Source organism: Rhodamnia argentea, chromosome 6 (genome assembly GCF_020921035.1).
Source record: "Rhodamnia argentea isolate NSW1041297 chromosome 6, ASM2092103v1, whole genome shotgun sequence".
Classification (NCBI taxonomy): Eukaryota; Viridiplantae; Streptophyta; class Magnoliopsida; order Myrtales; family Myrtaceae; genus Rhodamnia; species Rhodamnia argentea.
Genome location: NC_063155.1, coordinates 8666788 through 8685957, shown reverse-complemented (window position 1 = coordinate 8685957; position 19170 = coordinate 8666788). Strand labels below are relative to the sequence as shown.

At 39.2% G+C, this 19170-nt stretch overlaps 2 protein-coding genes across 2 annotated transcripts; both read left to right on the top strand.

The window, feature by feature from the left end:
* Positions 1-5281: 5281 nt before the first annotated feature.
* On the top strand, positions 5282-8748 carry LOC115741432 (WRKY transcription factor 72A-like). The gene is made up of 5 exons (XM_030675320.2): positions 5282-5574; positions 5826-5912; positions 6647-7228; positions 7331-7444; positions 7586-8748. Exons 1-5 carry the CDS (start codon positions 5479-5481, stop codon positions 8411-8413), a joined length of 1707 nt encoding a protein of 568 aa, XP_030531180.1. The 5' UTR covers positions 5282-5478; the 3' UTR covers positions 8414-8748.
* Positions 8749-14379: 5631 nt separating this feature from the next.
* LOC115741622 (ubiquitin-conjugating enzyme E2 2-like) lies at positions 14380-18543 on the top strand. Its single transcript, XM_048280517.1, has 6 exons — positions 14380-14611; positions 15423-15555; positions 15673-15698; positions 16057-16146; positions 16252-16340; positions 18154-18543. Exons 2-6 carry the CDS (start codon positions 15431-15433, stop codon positions 18280-18282), a joined length of 459 nt encoding a protein of 152 aa, XP_048136474.1. The 5' UTR covers positions 14380-14611; positions 15423-15430; the 3' UTR covers positions 18283-18543.
* The last annotated feature ends 627 nt before the right edge of the window (positions 18544-19170 follow it).

The following is a 19170-nucleotide window of genomic DNA, read 5'->3' as shown; positions in this document are numbered from 1 at the left end:
TATAGTTCATCCAACTAATTTTGACCGAAAAAATCACCGACAATAACCCCACTTGCCCACATGGCACTACCGGCACCGACATGGACATTTATGAAATTTCTTAATTTTTCTTGAATTAATTAATTTAGTCTTTTCTTTTATATATACTTTTTTTCTCTTTTCTTTTTTTACTTTATTGCTACGGGCAGGAGCCTACGCGAGGGTCGCGACCCTCGTCAGATCTAGGAGGGCTGCCTCGTCCGGGCCCTCGCTAGATAGGGCAAGGGCGACCCTTGCCCAACCCTCACTGCCAATCGCCTAACACCGACTGTTAACACCTGATTTCTAATCAGTCTTTTCCTTAGAAAAATCTTTAAAAATACTATAAAAATTCTAGAAGAGTCCAAACCGACCTTAGGATTGCCATGGATCCTTAGGCACGATAATCATCCCTAAAATCCTCTTGAGGGTCATGAGACCAACCATAGATGAAAGAAGAAGAAAAGAAAAGAGAAAAGAAAAAATAAAAAAAAATTTATCCACGTAAATACCGGCCATGGTGCTAGCCACGCCACATAACACGTTTGGCACTGACCGAACCAACACGTTAGTGTTTTTCGATCAAAGTTGGCTGAAATGACTGCATTTACAATCATCAAGAGGGTAGGATTAAATTGGCGTAAGTGCAATTGATTTAAAATTTTTTTGGTAATTTTCCCACAATTGACTAAAACTTTATTCTTCCAATGCTATTCACTATTATAATCTTGAATTGATCATAATTCATTGACTACCAACCTGCTTTTGATTTTGTGAATAATTGAGTTGATTTCGTGTAAGTGGGTTGATTCGTAACAGATCATGCAAATGTGTCAACATGTTATTTAATCGTGTTCCATGAATCGTAACATGTCCTGCCAACTAGTTAATTTGCGGATCGTGTTCATCAAGAAAGTCAACATGATCAATTAATTGAGTCGTGTTTGAGTTAATCTGTTTTACAGTATACCCTTGTCTCGTTCGACACGACATGAAGACAATTTGTGAATGCGAATGCGAATTATCATGCCCCGGGAGGGAGGCAGATGACATGGATCGTGTGAATTCTTTGACTAATCATACTTCAAGCACGTTATTGTGTTGGCAGAATCAACATTTGCGGAGAGGAAGCTAATTCGAAACTCTCATTTCCTATTTCAAATCTCTTAAATTGGACTTTAAACAAAAGGTGGACGTTCTTAGCAAACTGCATCACAGATCGTTATCTCGTAATTTTGACATTCCAATGGAATCTAAACAACACATCTAGTGGCACATTTTTGAGAAAGTTGACTTCCACGAGAATAATGTGGTGTGACCAAGTGCACGTCTTATTATTTGACAATAGACATTGACAATTTTATTTGAATTGGTATTATTAGCAAATATCGAACTTGTGGAGTTGTTATTTCAAGTACATAGATTGACCGGTTCGTAGGATTTGGTTGACCTTGCAAACTCCATTTTATTTTCTATTATAATAATTCCACTTGTAATATCTATTTCCGTTGACCATACAATTGAGGATGATGCCTCATGCATGCTTGCGTGCAAACCCTCCATTAAGATAAATATATCATATTACAAAAAAGTATGTGTGTATGTATGTATAGGGAAAATGCCTCCTTGATAGTCTGACTCTATTGTCAGTTATTTCTGACCGTAGATCCATACAACATCATCGCATGTTTTACATAAAGCACTCATTAGTTAGAATCGTGAGGTCAGAAATAATGATAAATTTATATTGTGAGGATAGCAGCTCCATATATGTATATATATAATACGTCGTATTCCCTAATTAGAATAGGATAGAATTAATTTCTGCATAAATGGGGTCACCCATTTTGGCATGCATGTGCTATTTAATTCGGTTGACCTCCTTTTCTGATGTGCAAAATTGAAACGATTAGGGGAACCAATAACCCAAAGTCTACTGATGTCGCGCTCATCAAAATTGTTAGCCATATCATGCGATGCCGACCCTATTGGAGTAATAATTAATTAGTCATGGACTATCCCCTTTTAGCGGACCATCGACTTATATATGCCAGATTGTGACTACTTATATTAAAATATTCTACTGTTGAAACGCGCCTTTGTTTTTTAGAACAGTTGATAATGGCCCAGCAAAATTTTATGTGGCATCGAAGGAGGAGGTACCGAATTCATATCTTCTCTTTGATCTTATGCTGAAAAGCCCAATATATGCGTGGCGAGAAGTCTTAGAATATCTAAATGTTAAAGACAGCTTAAGTTTTATGAATAGTTGACTATGGGCGCACCGAATTTTATGGTCTATGATAGAATCAATATTTCGTGTGTAGGTGAACTATAGAAAGTTATATGTAGGCGATACATGCTATGATAAAAAGAGATTGTTATGTTTAAATCGCTCGTATAAATGCACTCTTAATGCTCCAGTTGACATTCTAGAGACACAAAATAATTCTCAACTGGACTTATAAAAAAGCTTGAAATTAAATGATCTGATCAGAAGTCATGTGGCTCAAAGAGAATTTCATTCCTTGTATGAGATGGTTTGGGAATCCCTAGATCATATCTAGCTGTCCCCTTTTAAAACAATTTACTATGATCATGATGGATCGTCACATATACATGAGATTTAAGAAAAGATTCGAACTATCTCTCATTTTTGTTATTCGCTTATTGGTAAAGATTTTATTATTAATTCCAGCTAAAATATGTGCTTAGAAATTAACCTGGTAAATAACCAGGACTTTGATTATATTTCATGTATCAGATCTAAGGTTCAATCCTTACTCGACCTAGTGTCCCAAGATTAGGTCACAAGAAGATAATACCCCGCGATTTACGTTTTCCTAATCTCAAGATAGATGGTTTGCCCTTGATCAAATTGTGGGGGGCTTATTCGATATGGCATGTACACGCCGACCCGCCATCTCCATACTAATAGCTACACAAGAAAGAAAAATCAATCTTGAACACCGGCTCTCCTTTTGTTAAGACATAGAAGCTCCAATATCAGTTAGATAAGAAAATGAATGTTACAAGTTCCATAACTTTCGTACGACTTTCGTTTTGGTGCAATAACTTTTCAATGATTATTTGAAAATCACAACTTTTAAAAAACATTTAGATTTCTATCGTTGGAAGATCTAAAGCGACGTTAGGATTTATGCTGGGAAAGGTTCTTTTTTTTTTCCTTTTTGAAGTTGTGGCACTTAAAGAGTTGATTAAAATTTTATGGCACTCAAACGACGATTGAAAAGTCATGGTATCAAAGTGAGCGTCGGATGAGAGTTGTGACATTTGTGATTTCCTTATCTCTCTAGATTGACAATTTCGTGCTCTTTATGCATATCCCAGATATCAACGGTCAAAACAAAAATGCACAAGTTCATTTTTTTCTCCTTTTTCGGCAATAAAATGGACAAGTATGTTCTTCGCCCTTCAAGAAATGTCGCACAAAGATTGCGGGGTCAATTCTATTCTGTCTATATTCTTATCTTCAACTTGAGTAGCAGCTTTCATTCAACTTTTGGCAAATCCCTTTTCAACGCACGACTAGTTCGTGTGAAAAAACACATAACAACAACAACAATAACGATAATAATGTCTCCAATTTCTCTTTACTATGATTTTTCACGCCGCTCGAGAAATATATCCTGATCGGCCAAAATATTATCTTTGACAAGTGCGACTTCCTATTATTCGGTCTGAAACTTAAATATTTACGAAAGTTGACCTAGAATTAGATTAGATTGATATGAATACTTCAATTGAAAATGTGACAAGTTATAAAGTTTGTCAGACGTCAACGGTCCCAATCCCAAGATTAGTCGGCTTAAATGAAGTCTTGCCGCTATTCTTGCATCTCTTAATAATTTATAAGCACATCTAAATTATGATTAAAACCTACTTGGTCCTCTGGATTCAACTTAGGATTACAATCTATGGACCTTAGGAAAATTATCCAAGAAATTTTAAATTAATAGTTGTTTTACCAATTCATGTACTAAACATTTTAATTTTACCAATTAAGTTCATCCGGCCAATTTCAGCCATAAAATGCTAATGTGGACCCCGTCCGTCTTACGTGTCACGACCAACACCGATGCGGACAAATTCTAATAATATTTTAATATTTTTTTCGAACTTCTTATTTTATATTTCTTTTCTCTTCTTTTATTTGTTTTGTGGGCCAGGGCTGCAACGCCCTCGCCAACCACTATAAGAAAAAAAAAAACCAAAGAAAAGAAGAGAAAAGAAAAAAATATTAGGAAAATATTAAACATTATCAAATTTTGTCCACATCATTGCTGTCCATTGTCACATTGGACAATCGGCGTCCACGTCAACTGTTTTCAGCCGAAATTGGCTGCATAAATTCAATTGAAAAAGTGTGAAAATGTTTATGACTCAATTGGCAAAATTAAAATATTCAGGATTGAATTGATAAAAGTGCAATATGTTTAATACTTTTTGAACATTTTTCTCCATAGACCTTAGATAGGATACTCACAAATTCAAGGAGATTCGTACTCATTGCGATCAAGTAATAGGAAAGTTTATCGGACCACTCTAAAAAAAGAATGAGGACTGTACAGTATGTTGCAAGACAACTTTGAAATCAAAACGCATATAAGAGAGTACACCCTTAGCTACTAAAGAAAGAACTCTATACTAAAATCTAGAATAAGATTAATAATATGCGTCTCGTGATGCACGTCTCACGCTAGATCTGAACTCAAGATTCGAAATGAAAATGAAACTTAAATTTAGATAGATAGGTCAACACCATGGAAAAGTACTTAAAAATTTCATGTGCGGCATAATTAAAGCCCAAGCTTTGACCTAACTAAAGGTTGCATCAAGTTTCATCTTCGCACCCCTTTAAATTAATCAAAGGGGGCAACCAATCCAAGACAAAAAGTCACAGCTCCGGTCACCGGCGGCCATGGGGCGGTGGAGAAAAAACATTGACCGTGGACCAATCGCCATTTGACTTTTTTATTCCCCTCCTTTTTTTTCGAGTTTCTACAAATGGCGTAATACGAAGTTTCCACGAAGTTTAGTAGCTAGGGTTTGGTGGGGGTCCGACCATTGCGGCTTAAACTTCTGTTTGGCTGACGAACTTATATTCTTACCTGTTTATTTTCAAAGAACAAAATATTTTTGCATCTGGTCTGACATCAAGTTCTCAAGCGTTGAAGTTGAATTCTGCAACTGGTTCTATAAAAAATCAAATCTGAGTTGCAATTTGGTTTGAGCAGGGTTGACTTGTATTTTTTATGGGGATGGAGAAAAAAAAAACCGACAAGCTAAGGATGGTCAAATACTTCAGGCTTGAGGCCTATAAAAAGGAATAGAGAGCCCTCTTCATGAGAGGATAGAAAAAGGAAGAGCTACAGAAAGAAGAAACAAGGATAAGTATAGAGGGAGAGAGAGAGAGGTAGAAGAAGAAGAAGAAGAGCCATGAAGGCTGAAGTGATGATGGTCATGGAAGAGCAAAGAGGTGAGCCCGACGTCATCGGCGGCGGGCGGTATTGCGGACTGAGGGGTGTTGTTAAGGTAAGAAGAAATGATCTTCCTTTGGTACTTCATTTCGTTTTCTCCGCCAGAGAAATTGGAAGCGATTTCGAGAACCGGCTTTCCTTAGTCCGTCGTCGGTTGAACAACACGATGAAGAAGAAATGAGCTTCGAATTCAAGATTATATACATAGGGTTATGCGGTTTTGGAGTTTAGCTTATAAAATTTTGCATTTACACTTCAAATTTAGGTATGCAGTACTAAGGCACTTCTTTGGTTCTCACCTTTCAGGTACAAAATGGTGAAAATCATCTGCAGACGAACGATAATTCGAACCCATCTTCTCCCGAGCAGAGAAACATAAGCACCAGTGAGCGGGTAAATTGATTTAAGACCAATTTTAGCTCGTTATGTTCGACATGTTATCATTAGTTCTAGGTTATTCAAACAGATTCACAGGTCTTGGTTATATTTAAACTTTACAAGCCCGGAATGCGTGTCGTAATATTTCTCCTTGTTCTAGCAACATATATGTAGTCGTCACGATCCTTCCTACCGGTTTTTAGGTCACAGGTTGCGTGTGGGTAGTAGTACTAAAGCGAACAACGGCATGCATGATAATTTGTAAAACGAGTTATGCTAGGCCTAAGTCCTCTTCAATCTCCATTAAGTCGTCAAAACTGTTTCCCACAAATATTATCCAGAATAAACCCTCGGAAAAAAACTTTTTTCGCTCTCCTTTCCCAGCTAGCTATTAGCGGTTTGAACGCGTAAAGGTACGACGATGATAAAGGAGGAAATTTGCGGCGGAAAAATTGGAAGAAAAAGAGGATATCCTACTTCAAAAGAAAAGGTGCTGAGATTCGATAGTTGAAATGTCTTGGAGTTGACTTGTCTGTCTAAACATTAAACCTTGTCAAGGATCCTGAGTTCTGTACATTATTGACCCTCTTTGTCCAGCTTTGAAAGAACGTGGACAATGACTTGTGTGAGATCCAACTTATTCCTGATTGGGCTATAGTAAATCTCACGATTAATACGCCGATCTAAAATACTACAAATTCAGAGCTTTGTTGAATAACCTGTTTCCGTTTTTTTTCCCGTATTTTTAGGATCAAGATCCGCTTAAATCCGCCCGAGCCGAAATGGGTGAGGTGAGGGAAGAAAATCATAGGCTTAAGACGTACTTGGAACGCATAATGAAAGAGTACAAGACCCTCCAGATGCAGTTCTTCGACATCGTCAAGCCCGATCAGGAGCAGAAGAAACCTTCAGATGATGAAGCACTCACTAATGGTAACGACGACAGGCAACAAAGTGAAGAGTCTGAAGAGCTTGTTTCTCTCAGCCTGGGAAGAGCCACCTCAAGCCAGCGCTCAGAGAAAGATTATGAGGGGAAGTTGTCATTCTTAGAGAATATCAGCAAGGATCAGGACTTGGGTCTTTCATTGAACTGCAAATTGTCTGATGCATCGAGAATGAGTCTTCTCGAATCTTGGCCGAGGAACAATAATAACAGAAAGAGTAGTCCAGCGACTAGCTTTGAAGATCATCGAAAGGAAGGAGCTGGAGAGACTTGGGCACCCAGCAGAGTCCTCAAAACGATGAGATCAAGTGGGGATGATGAGGTTTCCCAGCAAAACCCGGTCAAGAAAGCTAGGGTTTCAGTGCGGGCTCGGTGCGACACGGCAACGGTTAGTCATCTGGAGCTTAATTATGTAGTTATATATTGGTCGTGATGCCTAGTCTCATCAGTTGCTCTGAGCTAGAAAAGTTGCATGATGGTTCTTCAACAGATGAACGACGGATGCCAATGGCGGAAGTATGGCCAGAAGATTGCAAAAGGAAACCCGTGCCCTCGAGCTTACTATCGTTGCACGGTCTCACCATCGTGTCCCGTAAGAAAACAGGTAGATTAAGCTGTATATAATTTGTAAAAACTTCAGGATATGTGGCTAACGATAAGTCATCTATTCATCATGTTTAAGAAATTAGAGGACGAACTTGTATCTTGCCCTTCTAATTGGAGATCTTTCTTTCGGGACAATCAGGTGCAAAGGTGTGCTGAGGACATGTCCATTTTGATAACCACATATGAAGGCACGCATAACCACCCCCTTCCGAGATCGGCCACTGCCATGGCTTCCACCACCTCGGCAGCTGCTGCCATGCTGCTGTCCGGCTCCTCAAGCTCACAGCCTGGACAGAGTCACGGCACATCTGCCACTACCGGGGCCGGCCTTCATGGGGTTAACTTTTTTCTGTCCGATGCTTCGAAATCGAAGCAATTTTACCTGCCCAGCTCGGCAATGTCATCTGCTCCTACTTACCCAACAATCACTCTTGACCTCACTTCCTCGAACCTATCACCAGGATCGTCGACTTCGTCACATTTCAGCCGATTCTCCTCCCATTCTTACCCTTCGACCACGTCCAGATATACTTCCACAAGCTTAAGCTTTAGTTCGCCTGATCAATCTGATAATAATCTTCCCATGTCGTGGGCTAAAAATGGGCTTCTTAGCTACGCCACTCAACTCCAAAACACGAACCACACAGCTCATCAACCCTACTTTCAGATCAAGGACAACCCTAGCCCTCCTCAACAATCTCCACCAGACACCATCGCTGCTGCAACCAAGGCGATCACGGCGGACCCCAACTTCCAATCCGCTCTGGCGGTCGCTCTCAAGTCGATAATCGGCAACGGTAGCAGCGGAGCTGCTGCGGCGACTATAGGATATCATCATCCGGAGGTCGGAGACAGCAACAGCTTCGGCCAAAAGTTGAGGTGGAGCCCCGAAGTGGCCTCTTCTCTCCTCCCCCAGGTGCTACAGGCGAATGGGTGTGCGTCCAGTTGCTTGAACAAATCGAGCTAGACAAGCGCTTCTCAACCCGGAAGTTTTGTGATTGCGCCACCTTCCCTGTCGTTCTCTTTGTCGAAAAGTGCATCCGCACCCCTGAAGGATAACAGGGATCGCGCAAATTTGTAAGCTGGAGTACATGATGGCATTTCATTTGCTCTAGGACTTTAGTTGTATCATGAGGGAGGGAATTGAGCAGCATGACAAAATATGTAGCTGTTCAGAGCAAACAGCGTTTGTTCACAAAGAGTGTCGGGACAGCGATTTGTTTCTTCACTTTGCTGGCTTAGATTCGTGACTTGTTCTTGTTTTGAGATTGAAAACTTGTGGCCTATTGGTCCAGCAAATTACATTGCAGTGTTCTGTCGCTAATTGGTGAAAGACAAGGGCAATTTATATACTACTTGTGGTAATTGTTGGGATTCCGCGGAAGCGAGCGTGCGTAGAATTTATGACAAAAAAATAGCGAGGGAATAACTAAGTCACAAATGACATTTTAAAATTTAACTTGTGTGATACAAACGATAGAGTGAAGGAGTTATTTCTCTTAGTTGGTCTAGTTCATAGGATTACTGGTCGTGCATCCAAGCCATGTGTAGGCTTGTTCACCTACTTTGATAAGGGAACTGCCTGAGATTTTCTAGTACATTATACTACTTAACAATTAAGTTCCTCATGTTCATAATTTCCAGCATTTTCTTTGATTTTGGTTTCTGAAGCATTATCTAAAGAAGAATGGAGGAATGTAACGAGAGAAGAAATGGATGCACTAGAAAAAAAATAAGACTTGGGAGATTGTCGAATAACCGAAAGGAAAAAAATCTTGTGGGTTGCAAATGGATTTTTACCTTGAAGTACAAAGAAGATGGTTCTCCTGAGAGATATAAATCAAGAATGGTGGCAAATGGTTATACTCAAACTTATGGAGCAAATTATCCGGAGACATTCGCTCCGGTGGCAAAGATGAACACTTGAAAATTTTACTTTCACAGGTGACCCACTTTAATTGGCTACTTTAACAGTGTGATGTGAAAAATACATTATTACATAGAAACTTAGAAGAGGAGATCTACAGGAGTATTCCATTGGGCTTTGTAGGAGAAAGGACGACGAACAAAGCATGTAGATTATGAAAATCATTATATGGGCTTAAGCAATCGCCTAGAGTCTGATTTGAAAGATTTTTCAGAGTTATGAAAGCTTCGGGCCACAAACAAAGCGAAGGTGATCATACCCTGCTCATTAATCATTCGGCAATAGGAAGAGTAACGGCACTTCTAGTGTACGTTGACGCTATTATTATCACGGGGGACAATGATAAGGAGAAACATGAGCTAAAATGGTGTTTAATTAAAGAGTTTGAAATAAAGGAGCTGGGAAGACTCAAATACTTCCTTGGCGTTCAAGTTTCTTACTCTAGACAAGGAATTTTTGTCTCACAACATAAGTATGTGACCGATCTCTTGAAGGGAACCCAAAAACTTGGTTGTCAACTAGCAGCTACACCTATTGAGCCTAATAAAAAACTTGGGGAGGCAAAGGAAGAATCTACTGTAAATTAAGAAATGTATCAAAGATTGATAAGGAAACTCATCTATCTAGCTCATACTAAGCTCGATATTGCCAATTTATTGAGTATGATTAGTCAGTTTATGAATGATCCAATAGAATGGCACTTATAAGCCATCAATCAAGTGCTACATTGCTTGAAAAAAAGTCCCAAAAAAAGAGTTCTATTTAGAAGAAATCAAAAACTGGTGCTACAAGCTTATACAGATGTTGACTATGCAGGGTCCACAATGGACAGAAGGTCAACATCTGGTTATTGCACATTTCTTGACGGAAATTTAGTGATTTCGAGGAGGAAAAAAAAGTAATAAAGTTGCAAGTTCAAGTGCTGAATCAAAATTTCGAGCAATGACACAAAGAATATGTGAGCTATTATCGCTCAAAACCATCCTAGAAGATTTGAAAATCGAGTGGATGGATCCTATGAAGTTGTATTGTGACAATAAATTAGCAATTAACATTGCTCGTAACCTCATACATCAAGATAGGACGAAACATATTGAAATTGGCAAACACTTCATCAAAGAAAAGCTAGAAGAGGGGTTGATATGCATATCCTACATACCTCCGGAAATTGACTTGCAGATGTGTCGACCAAAGGATTTAATGGTGGGATCTTTCACGAAATAATTTCCAAGCTAGGAATGGAAGACATCTATTCCTCAGCTTGAAGGGGAGTGTTGAATTATCCTGGTTTTCATGTCATGATTATTAGGAAATAGTTGTAAATAATTAGAATGGAAATGATTTCTTAGTATCTCTTGATTTGTAAGCTTATAGCTATATTTTTCAAATTTGTTTTTTCCTATGGGTTAATATCACGAAAAATTCCAAACTGGTACATTTGTGACAAAATTACTCCAAACTATTTTTTGACCACGTAAAACCCAAACCGGTACATGTATGATAAATTTACTCGAAACAATTTTTCTAACTACCAAAAATTCTAAACTGGTACACATGTGATAAATTTACTCCAAACTGAAACACTTGTGATAAATTTATCCTTTGTTAATTTTCGTTAAATTTTATCATCAAATTGCTGAGTTAGATAAGACGTAATAGTTGACGAGTGTAGCCATTCGGGATTTTTACCCTTTGTTTGTTAAAGATGTATCGATTTGAGTTTTTTCGAGATATTAAATTAATTTAACAAAAACTAATAGATGGTAAATTTGTCATAAGTGTATTAGTTTCGGGTAGATCATCACATGTGTACCAGTTTAGGGTTTTTGGTGATCAAAAGAATAGTTTGGGGTAAATTTGTCACGGATGTACCAGCTTGGGGTTTTATGTGATAAAAAAAATAATTTGGGGTAAATTTATCACAAGTGCATCGGTTTGAAGTTTTTTATGGCACTAACCCTTTGCCTATTTTGTACTTAAAATAGTCCTATAAATAGCTTTGTAATTGTGGTACAAGATGAAATGAGAAAAATCACAGTTCTTTTCTCTAAATTCTTCAATTTTATTAACGGAAAAATTGCGATCCAATATCTTTGAAATAAGATTTGATTTTTCATGAAAGAGTCGTTATCGTGAATTTCCCCTGAATTCGACCATTATAACCGTGTAGCACATCTGTTGGTACAGTTTGCTCGCCCACGGCAACAATCTCTACACAACGGAGGCTCCCGCTGTTAGGAAATCACAAGCAAGAACTGCGTGAAAGCTTTTCTATCAAGATGCGGCACGTCTTCCGCTCGGTGTCCTCGTCGACATGGCCAATCTCTGCGTTGGAGGGCACTGCAATCAGTAAATCGCGATCGAAAACACATGAAGGCTTTCGCCTGCTCCGACTTGCTCTCATCTTGAGCAAATTGACGACTTGGTTCGGAGCGGTTTGGTCCATAGTGCGTGCTCCTACAACGTCCTCGAGTTCATGTGGGCTGAAGATTGTAAAAATAGACATGAAAGCAAAAGAAACAAAAAGATTTTCAGAGTAAAAAGAATTGTAAACACTCACCCCGGCATTGCACTCTCACACTCTTGTCTCTTTGCGAGAAATTGGCGCCAACTAACCATCCACGGCGCTTGCCTACTAAAACGAGGAAATGTGCACGACTGAGTACTGGAACTCGCGTGTGGAGACCACCATCAATGAGTCGGGCTTACATTGCTTCCGGCTCGACGCCATCATCATCAAACCCCCTAACAACCCCAAATCCAAGTACTAGGAAAAGCGGCTCGCATTGATCGAGTACACCACCCTCCTCTCCGACGACGGCCGGACGCAGCTGAGGGGGGACACCGACGTCAACTTCATCCGGCCCTTGCCATCAGGGGAGGGAAAGGTGTATTTATCCTCGCTAATGTAGAGGACACCGATGATAAATAGGTTACGAGGCGCAACAAATAGGTATATATGATTCTTCCCCATAAGTTAATGGTGACAATACCTTGTTAGTCGAGATGTCTCATGAGTTAGTGACGAATAGACTCACCTGTGTATAAGGATGAGATGTGATTTGGTATTTATGTGTCATGAAATAATGTCATTCGCTTGCATATGAGCGATATATCGTATGCAATACCATTAATGTTTCCATTGACATGTCATGATAGGAAAAATGGTACATCCACCCTTGCATTCTTCATGCATGGTCATTTTTGCTGCCTTGAACTCACGATTATTGTTGATACCGGGTTGAGTGATATGTGGGTTTTCTATCTTAGACTTAGAGATTTCATTTACTGGGTTTCGCTTCACTCCTTTATCTTCTCGGATACATAGGATGGATCCCCTACCGCTTGCTTTTTTGGAACTCCCATGCATTTCAACTATATTTATGAAGATATGCTTATACCTGGGTCGGCAGTAGTACATACTAAGTGGAATTCCATTGTAGGGTTCGACGTGGATTTTTTAGAGTGGATTCCCCGTAGGTTTGTTGCCTAGTGCTTGAACATCAACGTTGAGTTGGTTGGAGTGTCGTGGAGTTTCGGTGGTGACAGCGACACGTCGATGGGTGAGATTGTCGATCCGTAGCACCGACTTTGACTTGGACATTGTATTAAGGTTGTAATACTAGTGTTAATATAAAGAAGATACAAATGTACTTTAATTAAACTCGCAGATTTTACTTTGTGACATGATGTGAATATTTCCTTGTGATGCTAATTCACAAGTACCAATTCAAACGACTTTTGGTACGAACTTCCACATGCTAATAATAATAATAATAATAATAATAAGGATGTACAATAGAAAAAAAAGAGAAAAAAAAGATACGTGTCGCACGTGACGTTTTGCAGCGCCACATTGTGAATACTCGAGTACAATTTGCTACATTACAGCATATCACAAGTGATCAAAGTATAGTTGCAACTTGCGTCACATATTTTTCAAGTTCCGAACCCAACAATGAAATAGAATAGTTGACGCTATTCAACCTTAAGAATTCGCGATCCATTTCAATTTTTCATTGATTAAGTTCGACAGAACAAAATAAAACCTATCAAATCGTGGAAAATCAATGGGAATGTGATGTTCGGGATTGAGTCGTGGGTGTGAATGCTTCTGGACTTTATCTCCCAATTCACATTCAGTTATTTCCGATCACTAACACTTTAGATTTGCTAATTCTTATATAAAATCATCAGCCTAAAATACGCGGGGATCAAATCTTTATAAAATGGGCACGTATTGGTGCGATTGACATTTTCGAGTCCTATCCATTGTTGTTGTAAGGCATTGGGTACCCAAATCGGCTAGCGCAACCGATAACACGCTTGGTACATTTGCCTCGAGAATCAAGAGGTCCCGAGTTCGAATCCCTTTCTGGGCCACCCTAAAGAGTCATAGTCTTATGTGACTTTCTAATTATCGATATAGTTCAGGTGGAATTGGTTGGAGGTTAGTGGAATGTGGACTAGTACTGATTCCCCCAGTTATAATCATAAAGAAATGTGTTTTGCTAAACCAACGACATATGTACTAGAATCGTGTTTTATGCCAAGCATGAAAGGCCACTCGACTAATAGATGATCATTTGTTATTGTGTAATCTTTTATTATCAACAGTTTAATATCGTAAAATATCACTTTTTTTCAAAAGAAAAATCTGAAAAAAGGGAAGTGAAGCCCAATTTTTCGATGGAACCAAGAATGGGGCGGTTTTATGCTTCCTGGCCTACCCAATTCAGTATTGAGCTGGTAGGAATATGGTCGGTTTCGGGCTCTTTGGCTTTAAACCATAATCGATAGTTGTGATTGACTCTACCCATTGTAAACGGATACGTGGAAGGATTTCACCTATTTGCACCCATTCGGCCCACAATGAGATATGGGCCGATCTGCAAAGGCCCAAATGAATGGGTGGCCCAGCCGATTGGATGCACAGGACGAGTGGGAAAGATGGAGTGCGTCGCCGGCACACAGCAACGTAAGCCTATCAAATCATTCTCTGTCACTTTCTCTCTCTCTCTCTCTCTCTCTCTCTGGTGCCCCGCATAAACCCAAAGCGAAGCCTCCTTAGATCCTTCTCTCTGGACCGAGCGTTGGTAGAATCTCTCTCGCTCGTGGGACCGATTCGCCTCGCTCGGCAGCTTCCAATCGCCAGGCAGTAGAGAAACCCTAGCTCTTTCTCTGCTCTGCTCAGGGTTCGGCCCGCTTCGAGGTTCTTCATTGGCTCTCCTTCAGCAGGTTTGACGCATCCCATGGCTTCAATTTCTCTTGCGTCGTGAAATTGGTGATTGATTTGCCATTTGTAGCTTTTCCTGGTGTATCCGGTTCGTTTCCGTGTAACCTTGAGGCTTGGATTTGATGGATCGAGGATTGTCGGGCTTGTTCAGGCCGAAACCCTAGCTTAAGTCTCCTTTTTTTGCTGTCTGGTGTTGGGTTGTGTATGTGTCTCTTAGAATTCCTTTTCTTTGAAGTTTAGAATTTGCAATTTACCTGGAGGATATTGCTACTTCCTTTTAGAAGGTTTCAAATTTCGTGAAAATTTAGGTGAGTTAAGCCTATCTACTCGATCATTTTCCCTTTCAGACTTTTGAGGTTGAAATTTTCCTTTTCCGAGCTGGTATGTGCTGTTGAGTGGAACCTGTTAGGTTGTATTCGATGTTTCGCATTGGAAACGTTGTCATCTCCCAATGCCCTAAGAGTGGAGTTGATGATGTCCTTTCAGTCATCCAACCCACCAGCCACCCCAACCTAATCCATGATGAACCCACCAAAAAATTATGGAGTTCAGGGTTCCACCCGACATGTACTTTTATAGGGATAGCGATGAATTGAATAGGGACACTAGCTCCACTCAAAGGTACCTTTCTCCGCGAATTGGTAGCTGTTAGAATAGTATTAGTGGTGTGACTGATGAAATGAAAACGGAACTTTTTATCTCCTTTGGAGCGCATTTTGGGCATTTTATACATTATAGCCTGCAACTGCTTCTTTCTTTCTTTATTTTTTTGTATTTCCTCTCATTTCACTGCTGTTTGGAATTCGTGGGCAGTGACTGCCATGTCAACTCCTGCGAGGAAGAGGCTGATGAGGGATTTTAAGAGGTTGCAACAGGACCCACCGGCAGGCATTAGTGGTGCACCCCAAGATAACAATATTCTGCTTTGGAATGCGGTGATATTCGGGTACGTTGAAGAGAGCTCTTAGATTCTTCTATTATCTTTGCTTCCTTTCATTTGGTTCCCGTATCATCAGCATGGTTGGTAAGCTGTTTGTTGTTTCTTCTGTGGTTTGGATTGCAGTCCTGATGATACTCCATGGGATGGAGGTAAGTCTTCCACTGATTGTTCTTAGCTTATGTAGACCTCCATTCATGTTGCGAATGTGGTGCTTTCACTTTGATTGTGAGACTATGTATTTGTAGAGATTGTGGCAATGATCTCTTGTGCTAGCAATAAATTATCACTGTTATTATGGTTATTGAGGGCTTTATATTCATGGCCACGTTGTGTTTATTCAATTGGGACCATATCAAGAACTGTCTTTCAATTAAAGGGAGATGATTAACTGTCTTATTCTCTTTTGTCTTTTCAAACTGGTTGCTACCATTGGTTTCATTCGATGTCTGCATGAGAATCTCGCTATGTAGTTGCTTTTACATGAAAAAATATGCTTGAGTTTTTCAGGTACGTTCAAGTTGACTCTTCAGTTTACAGAGGATTATCCAAATAAACCTCCGACAGTGCGTTTTGTTTCTCGAATGTTTCATCCAAATAGTGAGTTGCTACAGGATCAAGTTACAAGCTGGTTTCAGTTCACATTTACTCTCGTCATGTATAATGATTCTCATCAACTAGTTTTTTTTAAAAATAAATGTATAGTTTATGCCGATGGAAGCATCTGTTTGGATATATTGCAAAACCAATGGAGTCCAATATATGATGTTGCAGCAATACTCACATCTATTCAGGTATTTTTTGTTATTTCCTGTCTATACTAGAAAGATAGTCTGAACTTGGTGGATGGATCAGCTGTTTTTGAATTTGAACTCTGCATCTTGTCTTTCTATGTACGTTGAAGTACGCTATTATTTTGAAATGGCTTCTTTCTTTAGGGTTTGTTTGTTTCACTGAAAATTTCTTGCCATCGAAAAATGTTTTTAGTAATTTCAGAGAAAGTAAATTATTTTCTAGCTTTTGTTTGTGCTGAAAACAAGTTTTAAAAGCTGGTTTTTATGGAATTTGATAATAAGTGAATCCACTAAAGGCAGCTTGTATAGTTAAAAATGAGATGTAATGACCAATAAAAGGAAATTAACATCTTCTCTATTTGTTCTGTAATGCATCAAAATAACATAATTACAAAGCTATTAGGGAAGACATTGTGAATTCATATTTGTACACTATTATATATGATCTTGTAGTTTGGGAATGTAGAAGAACATGAGCATTAATTATATTCAGGAGATAGTGGAAAATATTTATAAAAAAATAGATGGGAGTTATCATGATGAAAGAAGGAAATAGACACAGAGAGACTATTTGAACCAAGAAACTAGGGAAAAGGAAAATGATTTCCTTCTTGCTAGAAGGGGTCGTTTTCCACAATCTAAGCTTTTAGTTTTCAGTCCAGGGATATCTATTTTCCAGCAATCGAGTAGCTTTTCGTCATCCAAACACTAGAATGTCCATAGTTTTCATCGAACAAAATGACCCTTATTGTCCTTATTTTGTTCGCCGTGCAATGTGTGTGTGCTCATTGAGTTGTTTGTGGCTATTGTATGTGCCTTTCTTTCATTCAACATTCATTGTTGACCATATACCTGTGTCCTGAAACCGGCGAATGTCTTTCGTTTTAAGCCTTTACTCTTGTGAAAAATTGAATGCCAATAAAGCTCAAGCACGAAACCAACCTGAAAGTTATGGAATTAGAGAAACATTTCTGCGTGATCATGTGTGATTATATTAAATTAAATTGATCTAAGAAACCAGTTCTTATATTTTTCTGTTCGACACCGTTGGGCCATTAAAGTAATCGTGGATTTGATAGTGCTGAATAGGTGATGAATTTGGCAATGTTCTTGTTTCTTGCATAATTGAAGCAAGATTAGCTTTTACTGATCGAACAGGATAATCAAGATAAAATCATTAAATTTGTGCAATTCAAAAGCCAGTTATTTCATTTGCTGGCTCCTTTTTAATGAGTAAAAGTTTCTGCTAACCCTTTAGATCTCTTAATATAGTCTCTTCTTGACTGGAAGCTTTGGGGTTTGGTAATTCTTTTTCTTTAAAAAAAAAAATTGAGCCCCTTATCCCTGAGCTGTGTTGGATGCCGACATGTGGTGGGTACATGAATTCTTGCCTAAAGCTTTGCAATTTGACCATTTTTTTCTCTTCAATTAATATTTGGGTTTGCTATTTGCTTGATACTTTTGAAGCCCTTTCACACATTGGGATCACGTACTAGTAGGTGGACTGGCAGAGGGTGCTCTCTATCATGATGTTACCTTCTTTTAGAGACTTGATTGGTTTTTACATCAGGAAGGATAATTTCTTTTTGTTGATTGCTGTGGTGAATGATGGAATTTACATCTGTATCTTTGCACCAGTAGCCAACAGTAGGTCTAAACTGAACATGTGGAATACTTTGTTAAAGGGTGACCGCTGTCAAGTCTGTGCTTATTGTTTTGGCTCGCAGTTGGCTAATTCTAGTGCTTCATATGTATTCACTCAGTTATGCTCGAGCAATCTGTCTTTTTCGTAATCTTATTGTCTTTGTCGCAGTCTTTGCTGTGTGATCCCAATCCGAACTCTCCTGCAAACTCAGAAGCCGCTCGAATGTTCAGTGAGAACAAGCGTGAATACAACCGGAGAGTAAGGGAGATTGTGGAGCAGAGCTGGACTGCTGATTGATTCCCATCTGCGGGACCAGTAGAGTAGGTCAAGTTTGGGGGTTTCATTTGCCGATTGTAATCCACAATCCAAACAAGGGCTGTGTAATTTGTATCCTGTAGTAAAACGCCATGCTTGAATGCTTGTTATGTCATTGCTCGAAAATCATTTATGTTGTCGTCGTCTTCCCAAGCAAGGGCGTACTTTTGACTTTGTAAAAGGTGGAGTTGAACTGTCAACATACAATTCGTGTAAAAGTCAATGTATTATCGGCTTGTTTGATCACTGATGTAGTTCAAAGCAAACGTTTAGCGAAAGGCTTGAGTTCAAAGTAGCATTTGGTGATGCTGCTTCGGTTAGGTAAAGGAACGCATCAGTAAGCCACCTTCTCGGGCTTGGAGCTTCAAACTTCCAGGCAGTAGCCAATTTGTTGGCCTGGGTTCAGTGTTCACTTTAGGTGAGTGAGCCTGTACACTGAAAGTCTGCTTTTAGCTATGTTTGGATCAGTTTACGTCTGATCTGACCTTTTTTATTCTTTTGGGGTCGAAAATCTGAACTGACCTTGACACATCAGGAATATGTATATTCACCTAATATGAGCTTTCCTTGCTGGATGAAAAGAAACAAATTTGAAAGACATTTTTATGATCCTATACTCTGAACAAGGTTCAGAAACCATGCGATCGACGGTGGTTACGGCATGACGTAGGAGGGTGGGGAGAGTTCTCACTTAAGAAATTAGCAAAAGTAGCACAATTGAAGATTAATTGACTTCCATGAGTTTTGAGTTTCACTATCTCTGAAAGACTTGGTGTGACGTATCTGGATTAACTTATTGGAGATATTGTTTGTTTTGGCCTGTTCTATGTCGAGTTTTACGGTTTTGTCCCTTCGCATATAAGTAGGCAT

Coding starts and splice junctions, on each gene's coding strand:
- LOC115741432 (XM_030675320.2), top strand. CDS start 5,479: ATGAAGGCTGAAGTGATGATGGTCATGGAAGAGCAAAGAGGTGAGCCC. Junction 5,575..5,825: donor GACTGAGGGGTGTTGTTAAG/GTAAGAAGAAAT, acceptor CTCACCTTTCAG/GTACAAAATGGTGAAAATCA. Junction 7,229..7,330: donor CTCGGTGCGACACGGCAACG/GTTAGTCATCTG, acceptor GTTCTTCAACAG/ATGAACGACGGATGCCAATG.
- LOC115741622 (XM_048280517.1), top strand. CDS start 15,431: ATGTCAACTCCTGCGAGGAAGAGGCTGATGAGGGATTTTAAGAGGTTG. Junction 15,556..15,672: donor TGGAATGCGGTGATATTCGG/GTACGTTGAAGA, acceptor TTTGGATTGCAG/TCCTGATGATACTCCATGGG. Junction 15,699..16,056: donor TGATACTCCATGGGATGGAG/GTAAGTCTTCCA, acceptor TGAGTTTTTCAG/GTACGTTCAAGTTGACTCTT.